The 23667-nt window shown below is 50.8% G+C and overlaps 1 protein-coding gene across 1 annotated transcript in view; it reads left to right on the top strand.

The window, feature by feature from the left end:
• The first annotated feature begins 684 nt into the window (after positions 1-684).
• Positions 685-23667, top strand: part of NFIA (nuclear factor I A) — a 229749-nt gene continuing 206766 nt past the window's right edge. The window contains exons 1-2 of the mRNA XM_085306080.1: positions 685-696; positions 1452-1983. Of these exons, the coding sequence (XP_085162206.1) occupies positions 685-696; positions 1452-1983 (544 nt within the window). The remainder of the gene's footprint in view (positions 697-1451; positions 1984-23667) is intronic.

Here is a 23667-nt window from a genome sequence, read left to right as displayed (position 1 = left end):
CCAGCCAGAATAAGTGAAATTAAACCCTTTGGGACGTCAATGTAAGGTCTTGAATTAAGACAGGATGTGGCTGATAGATACTTCAGTTATTGATTCCTCCATTTTTCATAATTTGGGGAGCAGAAAATAAAATTTCAAGGAAGCTATCGMGCGGGCAGAAGGCACGTGTTTTAACAGCAGCATTTGCGGGGAGCTGCAACCGTCCTCCAAGGGGCAATAGGAAAAGGAAAAGTTAGTTACCCTGGGAGACCCCGGCGCTGCCTCGCGCGGCTCTCCGCGTGCCGGGGAGGCCGCGTCCCGGTTCCTGCTCCTTCTCCCTCCCGGGGGCCCGAGCCGGCGGGGCAGCAGGCCCGCGCGCCCGCCCGCCGCGGGCTCCTCCGTCCTGCCTTTCGGCAGGGAAAAACAACCCTCGGGTGCGATAGCGGGCTCTGACCTCTCCGGCCGACTTACCTAGCCCTTTCTGAATATCTCTGTTTTTTGCCAAAGTAGGGGTGTCCCTCTTGCAGGTTTTTTTTTCCTCCTTCTTTTTTTTTTTTTCCATGCCGGAGTAATTTTAAAATCGCAGCTATTTTTGCCTCGAGGAAGAGGGGTGAGCTGGAAACACGCCGTTAGACAAAGCCAGCAATGCCCTCAGATGGCAAAACTAACTTCGTGAGTGTGGCATTGCTTTCTAAATGTACGAGGATGTCGCGCAAGGTAGAAAAAAACAAATTATTTCTCACATGTTTGCACAAGGTGTGCTAAAATGTGCTAGTGCCACGTTTGTTTTTTTTTTTTCAAATTTTCCCGTCTCCTGTTATTTTACAGAAAGTCTCAGAGTGTGTTTGTAATGCTGCAATTTCCAATATTTTTTAATTTAACTAAAAATAAGCTGACGTTGTCTTTTTTTTTTTTTTTTTGAGTTAGCGAGCTCTGCGTTTTCCGCGATCCTCCGCCTCGGCTGCCGGTTGCGCCGTCCGGGGCGCAGGGCCCGAAGCCCCTCGCGTTGCACGCCGTTACCGCCGGCGTCCCGCTACACCGCGCGCTGCGCTTTCCAAATCTGTCTTAGGGGAAGTTTTCCTATACTTCAGACTTCCCCGGACAAGCACGGATTGGCATGCAGCTGGTTAGGATTTGCCAAATTGGCGGGCAAACGCTGGCTACGCCGCAAGCCGCGGGGTCAGGGAGCGAGCGAGGCGAGATACGCGCGCCCGGCGAAGGGCGGCTTTCCCGCTTTTAACTCCTTCTCCAGCTCGCCGGGTGTTCGCCTGTTTTTCCCCGCAAAACTTTGCAACGTCTTTTAGAAGGGCGCGAGCGTCGCGGCAGCCCCGCGCCGGAGGGCTGCGGCGCCGGGGCGGGCGCGGGGCTGCGCGGGCCCRATTTCCCCCGCTTTTAGCCCAAGCGAGCGCCGGCGGCGCCGTGCCTTGGTGGTGCTTTCCGTGACATCGACCATTCTCTGTCACTTTTTTCAGGATGAATTTCATCCCTTCATCGAAGCACTTCTGCCTCACGTCCGAGCGTTTGCGTACACATGGTTCAACCTGCAAGCCCGAAAAAGAAAATACTTCAAAAAACATGAAAAACGCATGTCAAAAGAGGAAGAGAGAGCCGTGAAGGACGAACTGCTAAGTGAAAAACCCGAGGTAAAGCAAAAATGGGCATCCAGACTTCTGGCCAAGCTGCGGAAAGATATCAGGCCTGAGTTTCGGGAGGATTTTGTTCTCACAGTCACAGGAAAAAAGCCTCCGTGYTGCGTTCTTTCCAATCCAGACCAGAAGGGCAAGATGAGAAGAATTGACTGCCTTCGCCAGGCAGATAAGGTCTGGAGGTTGGACCTCGTTATGGTGATTTTATTTAAAGGTATTCCGCTCGAAAGTACTGATGGCGAGCGCCTTGTAAAGTCCCCACAGTGCTCTAACCCCGGGCTGTGCGTACAGCCGCACCATATAGGAGTTTCTGTTAAGGAACTCGATTTATATTTGGCATACTTTGTGCACGCAGCAGGTAAGTGGATTTATCCAACGTTCTCCACCTTTCCGTTTGTCTCCCGGGCTCCGCGCTCTTCCTCCCGGGCCGGGGCCGCGTCCGAAGCCGGGAGGGTGCGCGTGCCCCTCTGCGTTTAAAAGTCGATTTATTATTATTATTATTGTTATTGTTGTTATTATTTTTTCTTCCCTCCCCTCCCCCAGGGTAAAAGGCAATTTGGGGGTTTGTGCATCCTTCATACGTGCTGTCCTAATATTTTCACAGGCGATATCAAAGCCTTAGTATAGCGAGGCTTCATTTTATATATATACATATGTATGTACGTATGTATATTTGCATACACATATATAACATAAGAAATATATATATATTTATTTATTTATTTTGAATAGACTTTGTACATGTCATGCACAAAATAGTCTGAGGGAGCTGGGCATACCCAAGCTTCAAGGCCCRGGTGCTAGGAATACCAAATATCCTCCGTCCTCCTCGTTGATGTCTGTGGGAGCGTAAATCTTGCAGGACTGGGCCGAGAGAAAAGGGAAAACACTCCCTCCGATAGGTAAACGTAGCAGCTGAGGACAAAAAGTTGCAAAAAGGAACATCCGTGTAATCCTATCGAGAGAATAACGGGAAGTTTTTAAAGAAAACCCTAAACACCTCAATTTATGCATGTAGAATCCAGGTGGTCCTAAAAGCAAATTCCTGTTTGATAATACTGTGCTTATTGCAGGGGGGGAGGAGGGTTAATTTTTTTTTTTTTTGGATGAAATTGGAAATCTTGGGATCTCTGACTCCAGTGCAAAGCACACCCTGCCTGTGGATATTCGTGTATGCAAGAGGATACATAACGGATAAAATAACACACCATTGCATTTCTTTCGAGTGGTTATGCTGCAGAAAGACGCGTGCGTGTGAACTGTTGGGCCCAAGCTTTYGCACGCAGGCACGTGTAGGCCTCCCCGGGTATCGTCTGCGCTCCCAACTTTAGGGGTTGGACAAGGTGGGAAAAAAGAGGAGCAAAGGGRAGACGGAGGAGTCGTATTTGCAGAGCCCACAAAGCTGTAGCTGCGTAAGGGGCCGTAGCAAACCGCAGCGGTGGGAGTCTGCGCTTCTGACGGCACCTTCTGGAGGGGATCAGAGAAAGCGTTGACTGCCCCAAAGTTTTCTGCACTAAATCCATGGCGTGTTGATTGTGATACAGAGCGTCGCTGCTGTAATTTTATTGATGCAGCCTGTGTTTAGAGAGGACTTTTGGATATCACTGTGGTATTTTATATAGATAAGCTGGGAAATTTACTTTGCAATTGGGCGTGCGGTGGTAAATCACATTGCACRTTTCTGGCGAAGGGAACGTAGGCAAATACCGCGGAAAGCGATTTATTTACTCTGCGATTTATTACGCGGTACGGTGAGACGAGGATTACCGATTTACGGCTAAGCGCCGGGCGTCGCGGGGACGCTCTCGCCTTCCCCGGGCCTCGGCCTGCTCCCCGCAAGAGGCGGCGGGGACGGTGCGAGCGGGGACGCGCCGTCCGTGGGCAGCCGGGGCCTCGAGAGCGAGCTTGCTCTATTATTTTTTTTCTCTTTTTTAATGTGTGTGTGCGCGTGCATTTTTTTTTTTTCACCCTTTTCCCCCCGTTTTCTCCCTTTCTCCTCCGCGCACCTTGCGGCACCCGATCGTCGGCCCAGCCGCCGGCGCCCGCAGCCGCGGCAGCTCGCGCGCGCGACGGGGACCTGGCGGAAGGGGGATGTTGTTAAGGGCCTTTTGTCTGCAGCTCCGCCGGGCCCGGCCGCCGCGGCGCCCGCAGCGCTCCTTTCCCGCGAGGAAGCCGCCGGCGCGAGCCTTCGGCGGGGCCGGTCCGCTTACGTACCGGCGGTCGGAGCAGCATCTGCTGGAGCGCAGAAGATTTGTAAACACTAAACAATGTTTTTACCTCCTTAAAAGTTTTGAGAAGTTGCCAGTGTTGGCAGGAGGCACAGACTCCAAAACGTGCTTGGAGATACGTGCCAAAACCGTGGTGACCTTTTCACCCGCGGTGCTTGCTTCTCTCTTTTTTTTTTCCATTTTCCCACTCTTCTTCTTCTTTTTTTATTTTWATTTTTTTTTGGGGGGGGTGTATTCTCCGCAAAGATGCCTTATTCGAGATGCCTTCCTCTGCGAGAGGCTCCTCTCCCTCTAAACACGCACGATAATTATTGCTTTGAGTCCTCGCTTTTTCTTCAGCAGGCACTATCATCTGTAAAAGAACACATGTGCACCGATTTAAATAGTGCTTCTTACAAAGCTACTGAAATCAATTATTCTCTTTAAGAACTGGCTAGAAAAAGAAAACAAAAATATGCAAATACACAAACTACATGTCATTTTTGCTTTTTTTAAAAAAAAAAGAAAGGGAAAGGAAAGGAAAAGAACATCGGTGTTTTGTGAATTAGAGGTTGACCAAAAAATGTATTGAAATTCAGAATATTGCTCTCAATTTGCAGCTTATAATCTGCTTAACTCAAAGCAGGCAGCATTTTCGTACCCTGGACTTGGGTTTGCTTTTTAGTTTTCACTTATGCCGCGCTTGGATCAGATGACAACTTGGAAAGCGTTGTGGCAAACCGTTTTCTTTGTGGGAGGCTAACAGTAAAGCTAATTTATGGCCGGTCCTTTACCAGATGATCTGTATCAGAATCTACAATATACCAGGCACGTGGCAAGGTCACAATTTAAGTTGTTAGGGTCACAACCTTAGCCACCAGGCATTTGACCTTTTAGATAAAGTTAACCTTTGTTCATTAGCAGGCACTCAACCGAGAACTTTCGGGAGTTTTTTACTGCTTTGGAGTTCCTCCTGCTAATGTGATCAGATCGGAGAAAAGATTCTCAATTGAAGTAGTTAAATTTTGCGAGAGGTCGCCGTTTTCGGAGACCTCCTTGGTGGACGAGGCTGGGTCGCGGGCCGGGAAGCGGTGCTACAGCGCCCGGTTTTGTGACGGGCATCGTTACGCGCTYCGGGCGAGAACTAAGCCGGGGAGATATTTGTGGCACAAAATCTTTTAATCTTTCAGAAGGACATTTAGGAAAAAAAGGCGTTTAAGTAAAATCGGGGGATGGCATTTTATTTACACAAGCTCATTTTTCGCRGTCTGCTAATATTCAGGGTAGAAGCCGAAGTCGACGCGAGAAGTCAGCCTTATTTCCATGACTGAAAATTTCCTTAGTGTTTAAATATGCTCCRTGCCTGATTAACCTGGTAACAGCAGATAACACGTGACCTTGAACTTTAAGCAGACCCGTTTTATACTCCGATGGGTGGATTTAAAATATTTATACTGGGCCCACCGCAACGAGGCATCAGTCGAAATAACGCAGAGCCCGGTGCACAGAGAAAGGGATTGCAGACAATCCCAAATACCCGTGCAAGCGGCGCTGAGTTCGGAGCCGSAAGGGTACATGGCGCTTTGGCCGTAATCTGTTAGCGCAGTTGCTATTGATCGTCGCTGCATTAATCCTGGTAATAGCTGCAGCGAGCTCCGCGCGCGGCAGCGAGGCGGAAGGTGCTCGAGCAGCGCTGTGCATCGCGCAAAGAGCTGTCGCGGCTCTGCAGAAGTGCAACGTTTGCCCGTAGAAACTACCGCCGACCGACGCAGAAGACGCACCACGTTGTTTGCTTAATTATGCTGGGGCGMAGGCTCGTTTTTAATTATTTAGATGGCTTTCTTGCTTTGCTGTGATACCGCATTTATTATTTAATTTAAATCAAAAGCGCTGCGCTACTGTTAGTTTTTGATGCATTTTACTTTTGTTTTGGCTACGGTATTGTCATTCCATCGTACAGTGATCCAGATAGCCGTGATATGCAGATTGGCCAGATGGTCATGTTAACAGATTGAGAACCCACTTCCCACTGCTAAAGAGCAGGTGTAAGATCAGTAGGTTTGTTTCTTTTTTTTTTCCTTTCCTCCCAAGTTTCAACCAAAATGCTCTTTAGACAGCTCATGATGGTAGTTAAAAAGGGGCACGTTTCAAATGGTGTTTGTTCTGGGAGKATAATGTGTAATGTATATGTCATTTTTACACACATCTGAAGACCTTTAAAGATCCGTGACATTTCCTCCTTGTATGATGCTTCTGAAAAGCTGCTTCCAGCACGTAGCTGTTACAACATTTGTGAAAAATGGTCTTTAAAGTTGTGCTTGTGAACTGGGATGTTAATAGTCCCCATGCATTTCTGCAGAACATGCAGATTGCATTTACTCTCACCAGAAAAATGTTCAAGCAGCTTTGCAGGAGGTATTTTACGTGCGTTCTGCATACAGCACTCCTCACGTGCATCCAGGGGAACTAGAAAAGTTCAGTATTCAAGTAAGATTTTAAAGTTTGGGATTTCATAGGKTTTTTTTCTCCATTAATTTTCGCCATCCTGACACATTTATAGTTAGGGAAAAAAAGTGAAATGAAGTCATCCCGTGGTATTTCTGCCCTCAAGGAATACCAGGAGAAGTCAGATTTTTGCTTTACTTCAGGCTTGTAAAAGGTTCCCATAAAAAGTCAGTGCTGGAAGCCTACGTTTATATCACAATTAGGACTGGATTTGGGAAGTGCACGTTACAGCTCCTCGACACCCCTCATTACTACACCCCCCTATCGCACGTGCGCACGCAGTAACACCAAATTCACCCACCCTGCGTGCTGAAGCCAGATATCTCCATCTCTCCGTGCTCCCCGCGGGGGAAAGCAGGGCTGGCTGCTCCCTGCAGGAGCGGAGAGCCGTGGCTGGCAGGAGCGGGATTTAGGCTGGGACAACTGCTCTGCCTCGCTGTTGTAACTGAGCCGGCGAGGATCCGCGATAACGCTCCTGGAGCTGGTGTGGAGCTGGGGACTGTCCGCTCTATCACGAAGCCCTGGCAGCGGCTCAGTCATGTGGTTTAGCTTTCTCTGTTCTCCAACAACAACAACAAATAAACACGGGGCCGAGATGTATCTCGTACGTCTAGAATGCTTTCCAGGTGACTCCACAGTAAGAGTGCCGTTCCCGTGCCTTGCGCCGCGGGATTAGAGGGGCAGGACGGGGAGAAGCCGGTGGAGGGAGGTCAGCGCAGATGCAGCAGCGAGGTTTGTGTGTTGGTAAGAAAGTTACCCAACGCTCTTGGCTTGCCTACAAGCGCCTGCACTTTTATATTTCCCTTCTTTTCCACCCAATGATGAATAGCATTAATTTAGATCTATTTAAGGCGAGTGTGGGAGAAACCACAATCTTTGTTGTGGTCACTGCTGTACACAGCGGGGCTGAATGTTTCTCTTGGTTGAGGCCTCAAAGCTGAATCYGGAGAACCCAAAACATCATGTCAGCTTTTCAAACCCTTCAAAGAAACAGAGGAATTCTAATTGTTCCTAAAAGCCACTACTTATTATTATGATTATGCATTTGCTTGCTTCTTTCCATGCAGATGTAAAGGAAAGGGCATCCTCAGCTTCCCGTGCCTTGAGCGTCTTTACGGCTCCTCCTCCCCTCAACACTTGGAGTTCACATACCAGCCAAGCCATTCACCACCAGAAAATAAATCTTAGCCCGTTGCTCCGGATGCCTTCAGCCCTTTTCCGAATGGCTCCGCTTCGCCGCGCGTCCCGTGCCCCGGCCGAGGCCCGGGAGCCGTTCCCGGTGGGACGCGGCTCCGGAGCAGCCTGCCGGRAGGTGCCGAGCTGCGGCTCGCTGCCCCGCCGCCCCTTCCTTAGGAGCGGACGAGAAGACTTGAGCTGCAGATTAAATTACGGGTTGTAAATTCAGGGCAAATCGTTACAGTTTCCCATAGCAAGTGACTGCGTATTTCCTTCTGACGGAGGGGGGGGGGTCTCCGCCGCGCGCCGAACGGCTCGTTTCCACCACTGCTGCCTCCTTCCGTGTGACATCCTTTCCTTGGCTCGTTTTGTCTTTGATCCGTATTAATTAACACCTGTACCTACCGCGGCACCGAGCAGCTCGGCGCGGCTCGGCGCGCGGAGCCGGCCGCGGCGCGCTCCCGGTGGGAGGCCTTGGCGCGGGGCCCGGGGTTCGGGCCCTCCGGGCCGGACCGGCAGCTCGTGGCAATGCGGTTTGGTCGAAGCTGAGGTGCCTGAGGGGTGCGGGAGAGGCCGAGCGCGCGGTCGCCCATGGACGGACNTGGTCGAAGCTGAGGTGCCTGAGGGGTGCGGGAGGGGGCGAGCGCGCGGTCGGCGGTGGTGCGAAGGGGAGCTGTGCCCGAGCGAGGTGGTCCGCCCCGTCCTTCCTCGGAGGGCTTCGCGCCCGCCGGTGACGGCGCTCTGAGGCCCCGGTCCTCTGAGCGGGTCGCGTCTCGCGAGAGCGGGGCCGCTCGAAGRGGAAGGAGCGGGTTTATGCGTGGGGGAGGCGTCTCCGCGCGCCCGCCCGGCCCGGGGCTGGCCCCGGCGCGAGGGCTCGGTCCCCGGTGCCGCGGCCCCCGCGGAGGCGGCTCTGCGGGTGCCGTGGGACGAGCCCGTGTCGAGGCCGGCAGACCCGGGGTGAACCGAAGACGTAGCCGTCGTCCAGCCGACGCGCGGGGGCCTCCATTTTGTGCACCGGGCTCTAACGTGCGGGTGCAAAATGGAGACGGGGGCGGGGGAGCTGCCGGTCTGGGCTTCCCCCRCGAAACTGGCCGCCCTGGGGCGCGTGCGAGGGGGGCCGGGCCGGGCCCTGGCCTGGCGGCCGAGGGGCCTGAAGCACGTAGAAACCTTCTGAGTCTGAGAAAAGCGCGCGAATCGTAGGATCGCCCAGGCACGGTGTGTCCTGGGCGCTCAGGAGGTCCGCGGTGGCAGCGAGCTCCTGGGGACCACACCGGACGGCGGGGAGGGAGCCCRCGGCCTCGCCAGGGGGGTGGAAGAGGGAAGATCCTCGTCCTGCGGCGAGCCCGGCGCCCAGCCGCCTCGCGGGGAAGAGGCCCGGAGGGCGGATGGGGACGGTTCCTCCTCCGGAGGCTTCAGGCTCTGCTGCAGGTCCCTGATGTCCACCCTGCTGGTCCAGCTGCAGGTCCCTGATGTCCACCGTGCTGGTCCGGCTGGCTCAGCTGGCGTCACGGCAAGCCTGCAAAGGGGCCAGCAGGCCCCTGCAAAGGGCCCCAGGGAAACGTCTCCTCCTCCCAAGGGGCTTTGGGACACATAAGTGCCGTTAGATGAGTGAGATAAAATCAAGATGGATTTAATGCTGTGCTACTCTGAAAGTTTCCTTGACTTTGTTGTGCCTAACTCGGACCCGCAGCGGGTGATGTACGCAGGAGGACTGGGAAGCTGCAAACGCCGGGGTGATTTTGGGGCTGAAAGCGATTAGCATATCTGGGTAGGAGGATACACTGTATGTCTGCATTCCTTTAAAAAATAAATCACAGTTATTTAATTATGTTTTGAGAGGGCAGATTTAAGGATATACTGCAAAATGCATTACCTATTATACCAACATGATAATCTTATTAACCTTGCTTTCTACTTTTTAATTTTATTGTGCACCCCGTGTAACTCTTACGGTATCAAAAATAATTACTTGGAGAATACATGATGTCAGAGGTCTGATACGACATTTATCTTCGCGAGCGGGGAGGCAGATAACTCGGRCGTTGCATAACAGCTCGGGAGGCACCAGCTCGTGCCGCACCGGGGAGAGGAAGCGAAGATGGAGCTCCCCAGACAGCATGTAACGCGCGTGCGTGCGCCTGCGGACCCGCGCCTCAGCCGCAGGCGCCGGCTGCTGCGGGCGCGCGGCCCCCGTCCGCCCCTCCGATCTGCTCCTGGAGCCGCCGCTCTCCGTCCCGTCTCCTCGCCGCCGCGCTGTCCCTCCGTCCCCCTCTCCCGCCGTTCGATACACGTTGATATTTTCCCCGCGTTTTGGGAGGGAATGGGTGAGGGTGATGGGCGAGGGGAAACAAATGCCGTGATAATATCCCTTTTCAGAAGAATATAGTTTAATTTTGTGTGTGCGTGCGGCAGCTGCCATTGGCAAGCTGTCGTCTTTGTTGCCATGGGCTTTTTTTTGCATGCGTGCCAGAACATGATTGGGTGTTTCAGCATGTGCGTGGTTTGGCGTGAGCCGGGTCTGTCGTGCACCGCAGAGCTATCGCCGCGCCGGTGGGCRCCCGCAGCGGGAGCGCGCGGCCGGGCGAGCCGGTGGGCTCCCTCCTCCGGCCAGGTCGACGCTACGGCACCGGAGCGGCGCTCCGGGTTTCTCGGTGCCGTAAAATCCCCAAATCTCCCAGGGCGAGGGGTTGTGTGCGCAGGAGGAGGTGTCACCAAAGCCTTCCCCAGCAGAAAGCACGCGGGCGCRCGGGTGACGCCGTCGGCGTCTGAGCCGGGTGCCCCCGCCGTGCCGGGTGCCCGCGTCTCCTTTCCACGGTCCAGCCGTGGTCCACAGTGGTGGGAGAAACGTGGCCAGGGCGAAACGCGAAGCCGGGCGTGGAGATGGCTTCATTCGTGCCGTTTTTCCTAGGTCTGGTCTTCCGCGCGAGGCTCAGCTACTGAGCCGCGCGCGCTTTGTGCCTTAAATTACCGTAGGAATATTTTCACGTTTAAAGCCAATGCATGTCTCACAAAATACCTTGCAATACGCTGAAGGAAGACTGCTCACCCGCTGAAAAGGTGTCAAAAGACAARTTAGGTAGTTACTATATTTATTGTCAGGATGAACATCTACTGGAGATTTTAATACAGAAATACACTGTCAATCAGATTTCATCCTAAGGAGAATCTCTAAAATTTTTATCTGTTCTTTTTACCCAGCGCAACTTTAATTCGATATGTGAGAAAATGACAGCATTCCTGAACGGGGCTGGAAACGTAGGGTAAAATTTAAATTTAATTCCATTTGGTTTTCTTTCTCCCYCTCTTTTAAAGCAAAGTAGCTCCAAGTAAATTAGAAGAATGAATTCTTTGTATCAGGATGCTTTTCGAAAGCACAGCTATTGTTGTAATTCCTTTTCGGGCGAGATGGCCACTGCAATGCTTCCATTGTGCAGTGACGAGGACTTTTCTAGATGCGCTGAGGACTTCATTAAAAATAGCCAACGAACCTCTTTACATTTGCTCTCGGTGCTCAGAAGTAGTCGTCGCTGGGCTCAGAAGGAAATCTCGCGGCGGGCTCRGCCCCRGCCCCGGCCCCRGCCCCGCGCCRCGAGCACGGGCGCCCCGGGAGCCCGGCRCCCTGCCTGCGCCCTGCCTCGCTCCGCAATATTTTATATTTGCAAACACAAAGTATCTGTGCAAAGTGCAGTAAGTTGGAAAAAGCCGCGGGAGCGGTCAGCTAAGCAGCAGTGCTTTTGCAGTCGAGGTGCGTTTTTGTTCCGGGGAGGGCGGGTGGAGGTGCGAGGCGCTCCCCGCCTGGAAGCGGCGGCAGACGCGGGAGCCGGGAGCAGGGTGCCGCCGGCGCGCGCCCGTCCCCAGCTGTGTGCTTCTCCTAATGCGCTGAGCGGTACACGAGGGCCAAGTCTGGGCAAAATGCTGTGCTCCAAATCCACTTCACATGTCGGCGCTTTTTCTTTTTTCTGCTCAAAAGCCACAGATCAAAATCTTGATGTGAAGTGAGAGAATGCAACAGTTATTTTCCCCRTGCAAGGCCTTTAGGAATAAACTCTGGTGTGAAAAAGTGAGATTTCGTGTCTCAGCGGTGGCTGCACTCGCACCGGTCCCCGTGTCCCTCTGCAACTTTGCCCTTGTGCCTGAGGCAGCCTCCTCGTGCGGGGTTAATCACGGCGCCCGCTTTTATCAGCAGCGCGGTTTAGCGGCCCGAATTTCAGGCCCGCTGGGGGAAGGAGCGTGGAGACTCGCCGGGGCGCAGCCCCGGGCCCGCGCGGCGCAGGGTTTCCGGCTCCCCCGGCCCCGACGAGCCCYGTCCTGGCTCTGCAGCCGGCGCTGCGGGCCGAAAGCGGCGCCGAGGGGGAAGAGGGAGAGGGCGGCAGGGGAGGAAGGACCGCGTTCCTGCTCCGCACGGACGTGCCCGGCACAGGGTCGCCTCCGGAGAGCGCAGCCGGGAACACGGAGAGAAAACGGGACGTTTCCCGCAGCTGCTTGCTCTGCTGCAACTGGGGGCAGCGATGCCGTTGATTTGGTAAGCGTGCTCCGCGAGCCTCAAAAAGCCTTCTCTGGCTGCGTATACAGTGTTTAATATATATTAATATATTTAATATCAACRCTCTTTCCTTGGGAAAAGGGACGAAGGGTTTCTCAGACTCTGCGTTTGTGCTTTCTCGCACAAGCCCCTTCTCCCGCGGCAGCTTCCTGGAGGAACTTCTTCCCCGTGTCCGTCCGGCRCGCCGGGCCCGCTCGTGCGGCTTCGGGACAGGTCGATGCACACGAGAGCGCTGCACGTTTTAATTGCCTTCCCGAACCGATTGCAGCGATGACCTGTTTGTTTGGATTATACCTCTTTTTCGTATTAAAAAAAAAAAAAGAAGAAGAAGAAGAAGGAAAACAAAGGAAGTACAGTGCTGTGCGCAGAACAGTTATTAAAAACAGTTGGGAAGCATATAAAAGGTAGTGTTTGTGTGAGAAACGGGACAGCTGTGATGGTCTATTGGGAAAGTGTGTACAGATGGTGGTAGGGAGGGGAATGATGACTACATGGCTGATAAATGAAATACAAAAAGCATTAAATTGGTGATCTTTTTAAAGAGTACGTTTTTGGTTAGCATTTTTGGTGCATCATTAGGGCTCTTTGTCTGCCTCTTATTTAGCCAGGAAGTGCAACTCTCTTTACACATTTGTAGGCCTGATTTTGTTTACAAATAAGGAATCCGTTTAATAAATTAGATACCACGGACGTATTGAAGAAGATAATTAAGCACAGGGCTTTTCACTGCACTGAGGTTCTCGTAAAGACCTGGCTATGCCGCAGCACGCGGGGTCTGGCAGAGCCGAGAGGGGCTTCTTCGTTCCCCAAGAAGCGGGGCGTCCCCGGTGCAGAGGGACCTGGGAGACCCCGGCAGAGCGGAAGCTCTTTCCTTCTTAGAGGTTCTCCCCTCTCCGGACCTGGGATGTTCCCAGGGAAAATGAGCCCCATCCCTGCCTGCTAAATTTTGTCTGGCGAACCAAATGCCATGGATAGTGACAGAGCCAGGAGCCGGGACAGCGGAGGACACCAGTGGGCTGGGCCAGGAGGCACCGTGCTGGGAGCACTCCTCAYGGGATGGATGGGATGGGACAGGATGGGATGGGACAGATGGGGTGGGATCGTACAGGATGGATGGGACAGACCGGACAGGATGGGACATGATTGATGGGACAGATGGGATGGGAGGGGAGGGGATGGGATGGGATGGATGGGACATACAGGACAGGATGGAACGTGATCGATGAGACAAATGGGATGGGAGGTGATAGGATGAGATGGGATAGATGGAACAAGATGGATGAGACAGGATGGGATGGAATGGATGGGACAGACAAGATGGGACAGGATGGGATGGATGGGACAGGATAGATGGGACAGAATGGTTGGAAAGGGATGGGACAAGTGAAACAGGATGGATGGGGCAGACAAGACAGGATGGGACAGGATAGGAGCCTGCTAAGGACCTGGCCACATCGCAACAGGTTTGGGCTCTGTCTCCCATCTTGTGGCCAGTGCTCCCATTTAGGTGCAGGTTTGAGAACTCCAGTGCCTGGGGTGAAACTCAGGGACTTGGGCATCAAGCACAAGAGTCTTGGCATCTTCAGTAATGGCAGAGCTTTGCAGTTTCCTTGCACTGAGTATAGTTAGGAGCGGCGTAGCTGAGATAGCTCTTCAATTTTGAATCTCTGTCCATTAGGAAAATACGTGTAGTGCAGACAACTTTGAGTTTCTTTTTGTCTTTTGATACTAGCACAGCACTATGTTTGCAAATCCAAAATGACRGTGGGGGAATGGAGGGAGGTGGGAACCCCTGCAGGAGAGTGACCACTTGTAAGGCTGGTTGGGCTCCCTGTCTCCGTGAGTGGTAGCAGACAACACAAAAAGGGGGTTCAGGAAACCTTAATAAGAATTAATGGTCCAGCAGGAATGTTTCTGAGTCCTGTTATTGCTACTTCTACGATCATTTGCTACCCTGACTTGCTATCACAAGCAYGTCTCGCTAAAGGACTTGATTAAAGATGTGTTTTAATGTGGCTCATTCTTGGGCCAGGTTAATATTCTATTTTCTTGAAATGTCRGAAAAAAAGATTTAAAAAAGTTTAATGTGAAGAAAATGTGTGATAACTTGATAGGTTGCTTGTGGCTTCGGTGCAGCAAGTGTGCCGAGCAGGTTGTAATTTTTTGGCAGATGCAAAGTAATAAAACCAATAGACAAAGAGACACCTAGCATGAGCACGAGGAGACCAGCTTGACCAACCTCTACGGGTTCGTTCCAAATTCCGGTTATTCGATATCAGGAAAGAGCGCTTGTTTTAGTAACTTTGTAGCTGGTCAAACCTTGAGCATTCTTTTTTCTTTTTTTTTTTAACATCTATTTGATAAAAATACYCCACCACTTATGCAGAAAAGAGTCCGCTTCATACGTGGACGGAGTCCGATGGACGTTAGGCGAGGTCCTTCTCTCCCCCTCCGTCCCTACAGACGGCGAACGGTCGGTCCCGACTGTCGCTGCGCGCGAGGGAGGTTGTGGGTCAAAGTCGAAGATGCAGAGATGCCACGATACTCAATCGCGGGGGCTTGCGGCGCCGTGCCCACCGGGCAGAACGTAGCGCTGGCCCCTCCAAAGCRGCCGGGAGGATTTTGTGCGCTTCCCGTTCTGGTTAGGTGAGGTCGGGTCCTGCAGGCCCCTCGCCCGCAGGCAGAGCCGCGGGCCGCCGCGCCGCGGGTTTGCGCCGCGCTCTGCAAGGCGCCCACGAAACCGCGGCGCGCGGGCGCTGCGCCATCAGGACGTCCACGCTCGTCTGCGTTAAAAAAGCAGCCCAGAAACACGGCATGCTGCGTTTAATGCCTGCTTTAAAGAAATACCTTCAAATAAATATCTTTTAAACTTTTTTTTTTTTAATAGGGGACGGTGATTTATTAAGGCTGACTTCCTTCTCAGGATGAAGCCTAGAATTATGTTTCTGGTATTGATCCATAAAGAGGATTTGCATTTTATTCATACTATAAAAGTGCTTTTAATGGAGACATTGTGGTAATTGAATTTATACTGTGTGTAACTATCGAAGTATCTTTTTAATTATTTTATGTTATGCAATACAATAACTAAATCTAAATCCTGTGAAAGGGGATGGCTGTACCTTGTCCTTAAGAGTAACACATATAGCTTTTAATATTCCTACAGTGGAATGCAGTTAAGGACATTCTTTATTTGAGGGAAAAAAAAGAGAGGRGAGAGAGAGAGGAGAAAGATTTCATTACATTCAGCACAGTATGAGACTAAGTCAAAGTAGTTTTGCTAATTAAATTCAATTGCTATCCATTAGACCAATGGAATGAGATGAATCTAGTATATAGCTGACACAGCACAGGTATGCAATTTGGCTAAATGGCCATTTCTGAGCTGCGGCACGCATCTCTCGCTCGCTCATTTTTCRAGAGTTGGGATTTCTGCTCAGAGAGAAGTTGAGTAGTGCCCGGCASCTCTCGGGGAGCACCGAGAGGTGTTTAAACAGCCGCTCGCAAAGGAGCGAGCAGTAGCTGTTAATCAATTTGAAAATGTACTGTAGTAAGCTTATAGCGAACGAAGCCAGTGGGGAGATGAGCGGGTTTTCTTTTTCCTTCTTGTTTTTTTTTCTGTGTTCATTCATGGATATGCATTTCATTTATCTGCCTATCTAACTAGATTTGTGAGGCTGCTCGAGATGAGCTGGGTTTGTTTCGTGCAGGAATCCAGTAGTTGCTGTAAGAGGAAGGCCGTGCAAAAATGCGCGTTATAAAAATGGCTTGAAAATCAGTTAGTAGGGTAAGTTTGTCTACATTTTGGCATAACGTACTACTTTGGGAGATTTTATATGTCAGACGGAGAAGTCTCTTACCTCAGTGAAATGACAAGAATACCACTCAAGCATTGGCTGAGACAAAATTTTGACAGCCAGCAAGCCTGTAATGCTGCTGAGCGCACAGATTTACACTCCCTGCCAAGATTAAAATTGGCTAAAACCAAAAAGGGTATTAGGGATTGTCGCTCTAAGAAGAAATAACACGTTGGTGTATCGCGCTGGTGTGAGAGCTGCGATGATCCCGTGAATACTCCTCCTTCCCGGGACCTTAYGCGCGACGATCAGGCCGGTTGCATCGGAAAGGCAGGATGTTTGCAGCGCGGGAAAATAAAAAAACAAGCTGGCGAGGTGACCTGGAAGAAAACCTCCTCTGACGGCTGAGAGCAGGCTCCGGTTTTGCCTCCGGTTTGGCAAAATCTCCGTGAGGTCCTGAGAGTTTGCTGTGAGTCGAGGGGCCAGGCGGTGCCCCCGAAGTTCATTTTYGGATTCGGATTGACTGTTATATTGTGTTTTCCTTCAAGCTCTTTCTATATTTAGTGAAAGGAAAAATAACCACTTTGGGCTGAAAAAAAGGCCCGACAGAAAATTGTTCATTTAAGGTTCTTTTGCTACGTGGGATTCCTAAATTTCCTGGCAAGCGCAACTGGTTATGCTTTTTATGATAGATCTTTAGGATTGAGGTATTTGCTCAATAGAGCCCAGACAAATGAACGTGAAGAAAAGCATCATGCTTTAGAAGAAGGAAACAATTAAACCTCCTACTTTGTTATTTACAGTAACTACCTTTTTTTAACAATTGTGGAAGCTCAAATGAAAGTAGCAGTGTGAAGAGGGAAATGTGGGAACTTTCATTTGTCGAGACTTTGCATTTCTTCTGCTTTATAGCCATCAGAAAAGAGATTGTTGTGCATTCTATTAAATACTGCCAGTATGATTAATTTAAAGGGTTACATTTTATTGAACCCTGGTGTAGATGTTCTTTGTCAACTCACATTCACTGCTAGTTAGAGTGTGTGTCGCATTTATCAAAACTTTCTGGAGCCCCTCTCACCTCATTAGCATGTGAATCTCTATTGAGCAGTTAATGTCCGTTACAGCTAGAGTGCTCAATTCTTGTTTTCAATAAGCCAGTTGTAAAATGTCAGACTGTCACTTACAATATAAAAAAGCAAAAATGATGGTATTTGTAAAAATGTTATCACCTCATAAAAACAAATTGTAAAGACATGAAAGTGATCTTGGTATGCTTTGCTTTCAGAAGTGAGTTAGTACAGCTGCTTTAAATACCAGTTGTCTGGATTCCCACACTTTCCTACCAATGGAGAGGTTTACACAAGCATAATTTAAGTTACAATTACCCTAATTAACATCTCATTTGCATAAATTGTTGAAGTCAAAACAACAAAGAATTGCTTAAGAAGCTTAACCCTATTTGTCCAAAATAAAGAGATGAGTTTTCACTTTGCAATCAAAATTGGCAGGTTCATTATGTCTGAGCTATAATACAAACCGAAGTTATACTATTAATTAATACTTCACGTTTTTATGATCGGGCCGTGCCACTCTTATTTATGAGGTGCAACGTTTCCAAACATCCTGTTCCTGGAATCGGGGATGCGAAACCGTCACGGAGCGATTCGGCAATTGGCAAAACCTACGCGGGGAGCGTCCCCGGCCCCTCTCCTCCGTGCGCCCGGGCAAGTCCTGCCTCGGGGCGCTGCGGCTCGCGCCGCGGTGCCGGGACGGGCGCTGGGGAGGAGAGACACGTCCGGCCCTCCGCAGGAGGGCTTGTGAAATAACGCGTAGCGGCGCAGGCGGCGACGGCGGGCAGAGGCCTCCCCTGGCCCGCTTACGTTTTCCACGTGCGTTGAGATTTTCCAAGGCCACTGCAAATTTTGGCCCTTGYCTCAGAGCCTTGCAAAAGCAAAACGAAGGTGAGGCTGAGGAGCGCGGTGTCTGCCTGCTAGGAGCGGGCTAGCTGCTTGGGTAAGAATATTTTGGTGAGAAATGCAGAGAAGGTAACTGCAAAATCAAGCGTTGGAGCTGTTTTTCTGGTAAAAGCACCACCGCGCTTCCCTCGACTGGTTCAGGCTCTGGTTTATAGGAACTGTCAGTGCTTGCCAGGAAGACCTGCTCGGGTACTCTGCTCCGTCTCGTTTGGGTTTCTGACTTCTGGTAGCGGCGTGACACGGGCAAAGAGGACTGCCAGGGCCTGATCCGGAGCTTTTCCCTCGGACACTTTTTACCCTGGTTAGGTTAAAACGCTTCCCCTGGCAAGTTCTGCTACTTCTRTATAGCTGCTGGCTGCTGCTGTGCAGCAGCAGGACGCACGCGGACGCGCCCGTCCTGGCCGACCTTGGCAGCAGAGCCCCGTCCGCCCCGGGGCGCGCGGCGCGGTGCTCCGGCCCCGCCGGCGGGCTCCGGGCCGAGCGGCCGAGCGGCCGGGGCGCCCTGCGCCGAGCCCGGCTGCCCGCCGCGCTCTGGAGCCGGCGGCGCGGCGCTTCGCCCGCTGAAGACCGCGGGGGATTTATAATCATGAAGCAGCTGAACCAGATGAATCTTGCCTATCGGTTTTACATGTTCTCTTTTAAAGATTGCAGTGTAATTGAGTGGTTGACTTGCGTGCTGCGCTCTTTTTTATGAGACAGTGATTACACAGTATACGAAGCTTAAATCCCGAACATGAATGAATCTGCCAGTTCTACTACAGTACTCTTTATAAAATAACAAGGCTTACCAGGTGGCAAGAATTGCATAATTGAATTGGACTGAATCCTGATTTTCCCAACCCAGAGCGGTTACACTTAGAAGTAAATTACAATTAAAAGAGACAGAACATTTCCATTGTATTAAGAAACCTTAATAGCAAACTTTTCATCCATAAGCTTCTGTTCTCTTCCTGAAGCAGGAGAGAAATTGCTGTATGTGTCTAACTACCATTAACACTAATGGGAGCAATGCACATAAATTCCCGCACCGTGATGGCAGAGCAGACCCCGGATGCCTTTAAGGGAAAAGCGCGTGGAGCGGCTGAGTAGAAGCGTACGAGGCCGCTGCTCCCTGGCACATCTGCTCTAGAAAAACGTAAGGTCCCAATTTGAGGYGAGGGCTTTCGGTGAGTCGTCTTCGGTTTCACCCAGAGCGGCGTTTCAGGAGCAGCCTTCCGCTCCGTCGTCYGGGCTCTGCCTTCAGGGCAGATGCCGAGCGGCGATGGAGGCAGCGATGCTCTGGACAGGTTGGAATCCCACCAAAACCACTACTCATTTTTGTCCTCCGTACTGTAAAAAAAAAAAAAGAGAAAAAAAAAGAAAAGCCGGCGCCGTTTGCCAAGAGTACCCAAGCTCCTGAAGTTTTGTTCACCACTTCCTATTCTCGTGAGCGAGGGATATTAAGAACATCTGTGTGCAAATGTGACAAGAGGAGGGAGGATACGGCGCTTCCTTGCTCTGCCTTTCCAGCGGGCCCCTGCGCCTCTCTGGGCAGGCRCTCCGCAGGGTGCAGCGGGGATATAGCAGTTCATCTGAGCTCCTGGGAGAGGCAGATATAAACCCTGCTTTTMCTGAACACCCCCTTCTTTAGCTCCCGTGAACTTTCCGATGTGCTCTCCTTGACGGCAGTGCAATGCGCTGTCACCTTGCCATTAGGGCTAGGTAATTAATAGCTGTGTAATAGTAGTGAATTAGTTGCCCAGCAAAATGAATGATACACACTGCAAGGGAAAGCATTAGAAAGTAAAGCRAAACTGCAAAGTGTTTGGTGGGGAAAAATCTCTGCTTGCCCTTCATAAGGGACAGCTCCAAAGAAACGTACACCATGATCCCATTAACCAGAACGGGCATTGCAGCGTGTTGTTATTTGGCATGAATTGCATGGCATTCATTGATTGCAATAATACGTTCACCTGCCATAACTTTTTGCTGATATTTCATGAATACTAAGKTTTGTCTTTTAGCATTGGCCAGAGACTGGCGGTTAAAGGCTGAATGTGACCCCTTTTTCTGGCTGATGAAGTCTGTTCTCCTGTGGGCTCCCAGCGTGGTCTGRGGAGAAGGGAGCAAGTTTTGAGCAAAGTCACAGTCAAGGTTCTCAAAAATAAAACAAGTTCTGGGACCTCTTTTTCTTTTTGGCCGGTAACCTTCCCTAGTGCGTGCATTTGATTAACCCGTCGCTCGTCGTCTGCGGTGTGATCACTAGCTGCCTCTTACGGCCGTCCCTTTCTCATGCTTTTCTTGCTCCTGCTCCTTCCAAATGCAGTTCTTCCTGGGGAAAGAAATCAAACCAAGAGAGGAYGTAGCATTTTGCAGCCAGTCAGGATGAAAGTAGGTGCAGTTATTCAGAAGGATTTAGGAGACTACTGGATGCGGGAGTCTTTGCTAGGAGAAAGCACTGGATGGGTTAAAGCACGCGGCTGGAGAAGTTTAGAGACTGGTTTGCTTTTCAGCTCTGCCACAGTCTTGTGTTGTGGCCTTGGGCAAATTATTTACCTGGTTCTGAAATGTTCTTGAGGAATAAAACTGGGCGTATTGCAGTTTTCTCTACTGCTTTTCTGTTTGTCTTCTTAAGATTWTAAGCTTTGCAGGCTATAGATCTGCAGCACTGTGCAGTGCCTCGTCCGGCTGCAACACAGATATTATTGTTGCCGCTGCCAGGGTCACTCTAGGTTGCGGGCAGGATGTAGTTGCCAGCCTGGTTCAGGCTGCATATTGGAGATGGAAGAACTTATTTAAATGTAACAAACTATAAAACTGTCTGGTATGTTCAAAAATGAAAGTAGATTACACCCACTCCTCCGCTGCCCATCCGCTCAGACGTACTTTGTCCGTCTGAATAATGCTGCCCTTGTTCTCATTAACCTTCCCCGTTCATATGACAGTGTTTGCCGCGATAAACAGGGCTGTAATCATTACTGTCAATAGATCCAACTACACCTGCAAAACATTAAGGGCTCTCTAATGCCTCTTGCCAGGGCTGAGTCCCTTCAGAAGCGAAGTCTTTTAAAACTCATGGAAGAAGAATAGTTTTTGAGGAAGGAGTGGTAGGATCCAGCTCTGTTGTCTTACGTATCCCTCGCTGCAGGGTTTCAGAAATGCTCTGAGGTTGCGCTTTCCGCCGACACGTGCATAGAAAGTCACCACATGACTTTTTATTAGAAATGTTGGCTTCAGACAACTCAGTGCTATTCCTGGGCTCTGGAAAGTTAAAAAAATCAATGACARAGGCTAGAATATTTTTTTTTGGCTTCAGCACAGGTATGTGTAGCCTCTTCTTCCAAAATCAGGTGTAAGGTACAGCTGCCGGCTCACTCCTGAGAGTGCTACACGCAGCCGGCAGCACGCAGCGAAGACACTTGAGTGTCTTCTATAAAGTCTGAGTGGCAAACATAAAGGAAGCAAATAAAAATAACAGACGGTTCACCATGCCAAATAGGAAGAGACGGCTTTTGCACAGCACCAGGCGCGAAGTTGTGGTCCGGCCCTGCCTCCCAGGGATGACGGATCCAGGACAGACCTGCAGTGCGTGGTGCTAGCAGCCCCCAACGCTGCGCCGCTGGGAGCCGCGGGCAGGGATGGGGCCAAACTGGAGCCGGTCGCCGACATGACGTGGCAGAGATGGAGCCAGGGGAGCCCAGCCCCCTGCGGCGCCGGGCGGCCGCGTCCTCAGCACTTCCGCGCTTCCTCGCTCATCCCYGGCGCCGCTGGCCCTGCTGTTTTTCTGGGTGTCGTTAGGCTGGCTAGCACCCACGTTTTGGCGTGTGTACCGTCCCTACAGCTTCACTGRTGAGGTTATGACTGTAAGGCAAAAGCAGATTGCTACAAGACTTCAACACAAAACAGGCTGTCTGCTAGGAACAGGTAGGCTTGAGAAAAAGGTGAGGGAGACAAGTGGGTCTCCAGTAAAGAGCCATCAAAGAAATCCCCACCTGGGGATTTTGAGTTGCCTTACAATTTTATTTTTTCTCCGTGTGCTTATTTCAAGCAAAAATTGTGAGAWGTCTTCTCCTCCCCTGGAACCATTCTGTTCCTTATTAACCACCAGAGGATGCCGCCTGGTCTGAGGAGCATATCCATAAGGGTGATGCTCTTCTCACAAGCCAGCAAATTTGCATGTCTGCAAGGGATATGTATCATAAATAGCATGTTTACAGTAGACTTAAATTATATGATGAGCCATATTACAGCTTCATAGCACAAGCCACTGCCAGCTGTGCATGACTACTGTTTGCTTGTCCTCAGGCGGTAAACAAAGTTTTCAGCTGACCTACGGTTTGGGAGGAGTGCCCTGAAGCAGCGATAAGCAATGCAGCTCGGGACGTTGTGGTGAAATCAAATCTGGCATAAATTTGCCTAGAAATTAGAAGGAATGCATGAAATACTATTTCTTATTTCACATCTGACTTTTCTGCCAGTATGCTATGCAATATTGCATTGCTAATAAAAGGAAATTTATACCTGTTTTTGAACCATATCACCATTATCTCACAGCGTAGCACTGGGAAAAGGGCTCATATTCCAATCACTCAACATTTCTTGGTGATTGTATAGCATGTGGATGTGAAATTATTGAAGATAAAGCAGGAATTAAATTTTCTAAAATAAAAACCGGGAGGAACACACGAAGTTTTAAGCGACCTGTATCGTACTGAAATTGGTAGAGATTCCCACTGGATCCGGCAAGCCTCAGAGCAGCCCTTCCCACGTTTAGGCTGAATGTTTTAATACAACGTGAGGAAGGCACATCTGGTTTCCCAGCATGGAGGACCTAGACTTCACCTAGCCTTAAAAATGGGCTGTTTGGGGGCTTGCATATTTGTGCAATGCACTCTGGACTGATCGGTGGGATTTTCTAGCGGCTAATGGGAAGGCTGTGCGTTGCAGCCGGTTGTTTGTTTGTCTGCCTGTTCCTGGACTCCCTCCTACCCTATTTATACACGCACACATGCAAAAAATATGAGCGTTAAAGAAAAATGTCAACCATATGTAACATACAAGGAGATTAGTGACAGTAACAGTGAATTCATTGTGGTTTTGGCAGTCGGGACACCATACAGGCCATATTTTAGAGTTTTAGACAAATCCACATGTATTCCAGAGATCGCTGTGGATTTTCAGTATGTGTGGCTCATTAGATACGCAATCTGCCTGCCATTCTCTCCTGTCACACAAAGCTGATGGCAGCAAACTGGCATCTTGGAGACGTCGGTAACACTACAGATTTTAGCATTAATGCCAGCCTTGGGCATCCTGGAGCATCATGTTCTTCTGTGACCTGCTTGGGTGGTTCCCACATGACCCCACGCCATGACCCCCTTGGGTGGTTCCCGCATGAGCATTGGGTGCTCCTCACTCCGTGCCGTGACCCCCTTGGGTGGTTCCCGCGTGAGCATTGGGTGCTGCTCACTCCATGCTGTGACCCCCTTGGGTGGTTCCCACGTGAGCGTTGGGTGCTCCTCACTCCGTGCCGTGGCCCCCTTGGGTGGTTCCTGCGTGAGTGTTGGGTGCTCCTCACTCCATGCCGTGACCCCCTTGGGTGGTTCCCGCATGAGCGTTGGGTGCTGCTCACTCCATGCTGTGACCCCCTTGGGTGGTTCCCACGTGAGTGTTGGGTGCTCCTCACTCCGTGCCGTGGCCCCCTTGGGTGGTTCCTGCGTGAGCGTTGGGTGCTCCTCACTCCATGCCGTGACCCCCTTGGGTGGTTCCTGCATGAGCGTTGGGTGCTCCTCACTCCGTGCCGTGACCCCCTTGGGTGGTTCCCGCGTGAGTGTTGGGTGCTCCTCACTCCGTGCCGTG

Source organism: Rhea americana, unplaced genomic scaffold (genome assembly GCF_003343005.1).
Source record: "Rhea americana isolate MKP2758 unplaced genomic scaffold, rheAme1 scaffold_230, whole genome shotgun sequence".
Taxonomy (NCBI): domain Eukaryota; kingdom Metazoa; phylum Chordata; class Aves; order Rheiformes; family Rheidae; genus Rhea; species Rhea americana.
Note: the sequence above shows the minus strand (reverse complement) of the source record. Positions and strands in the feature narration are given on the sequence as shown.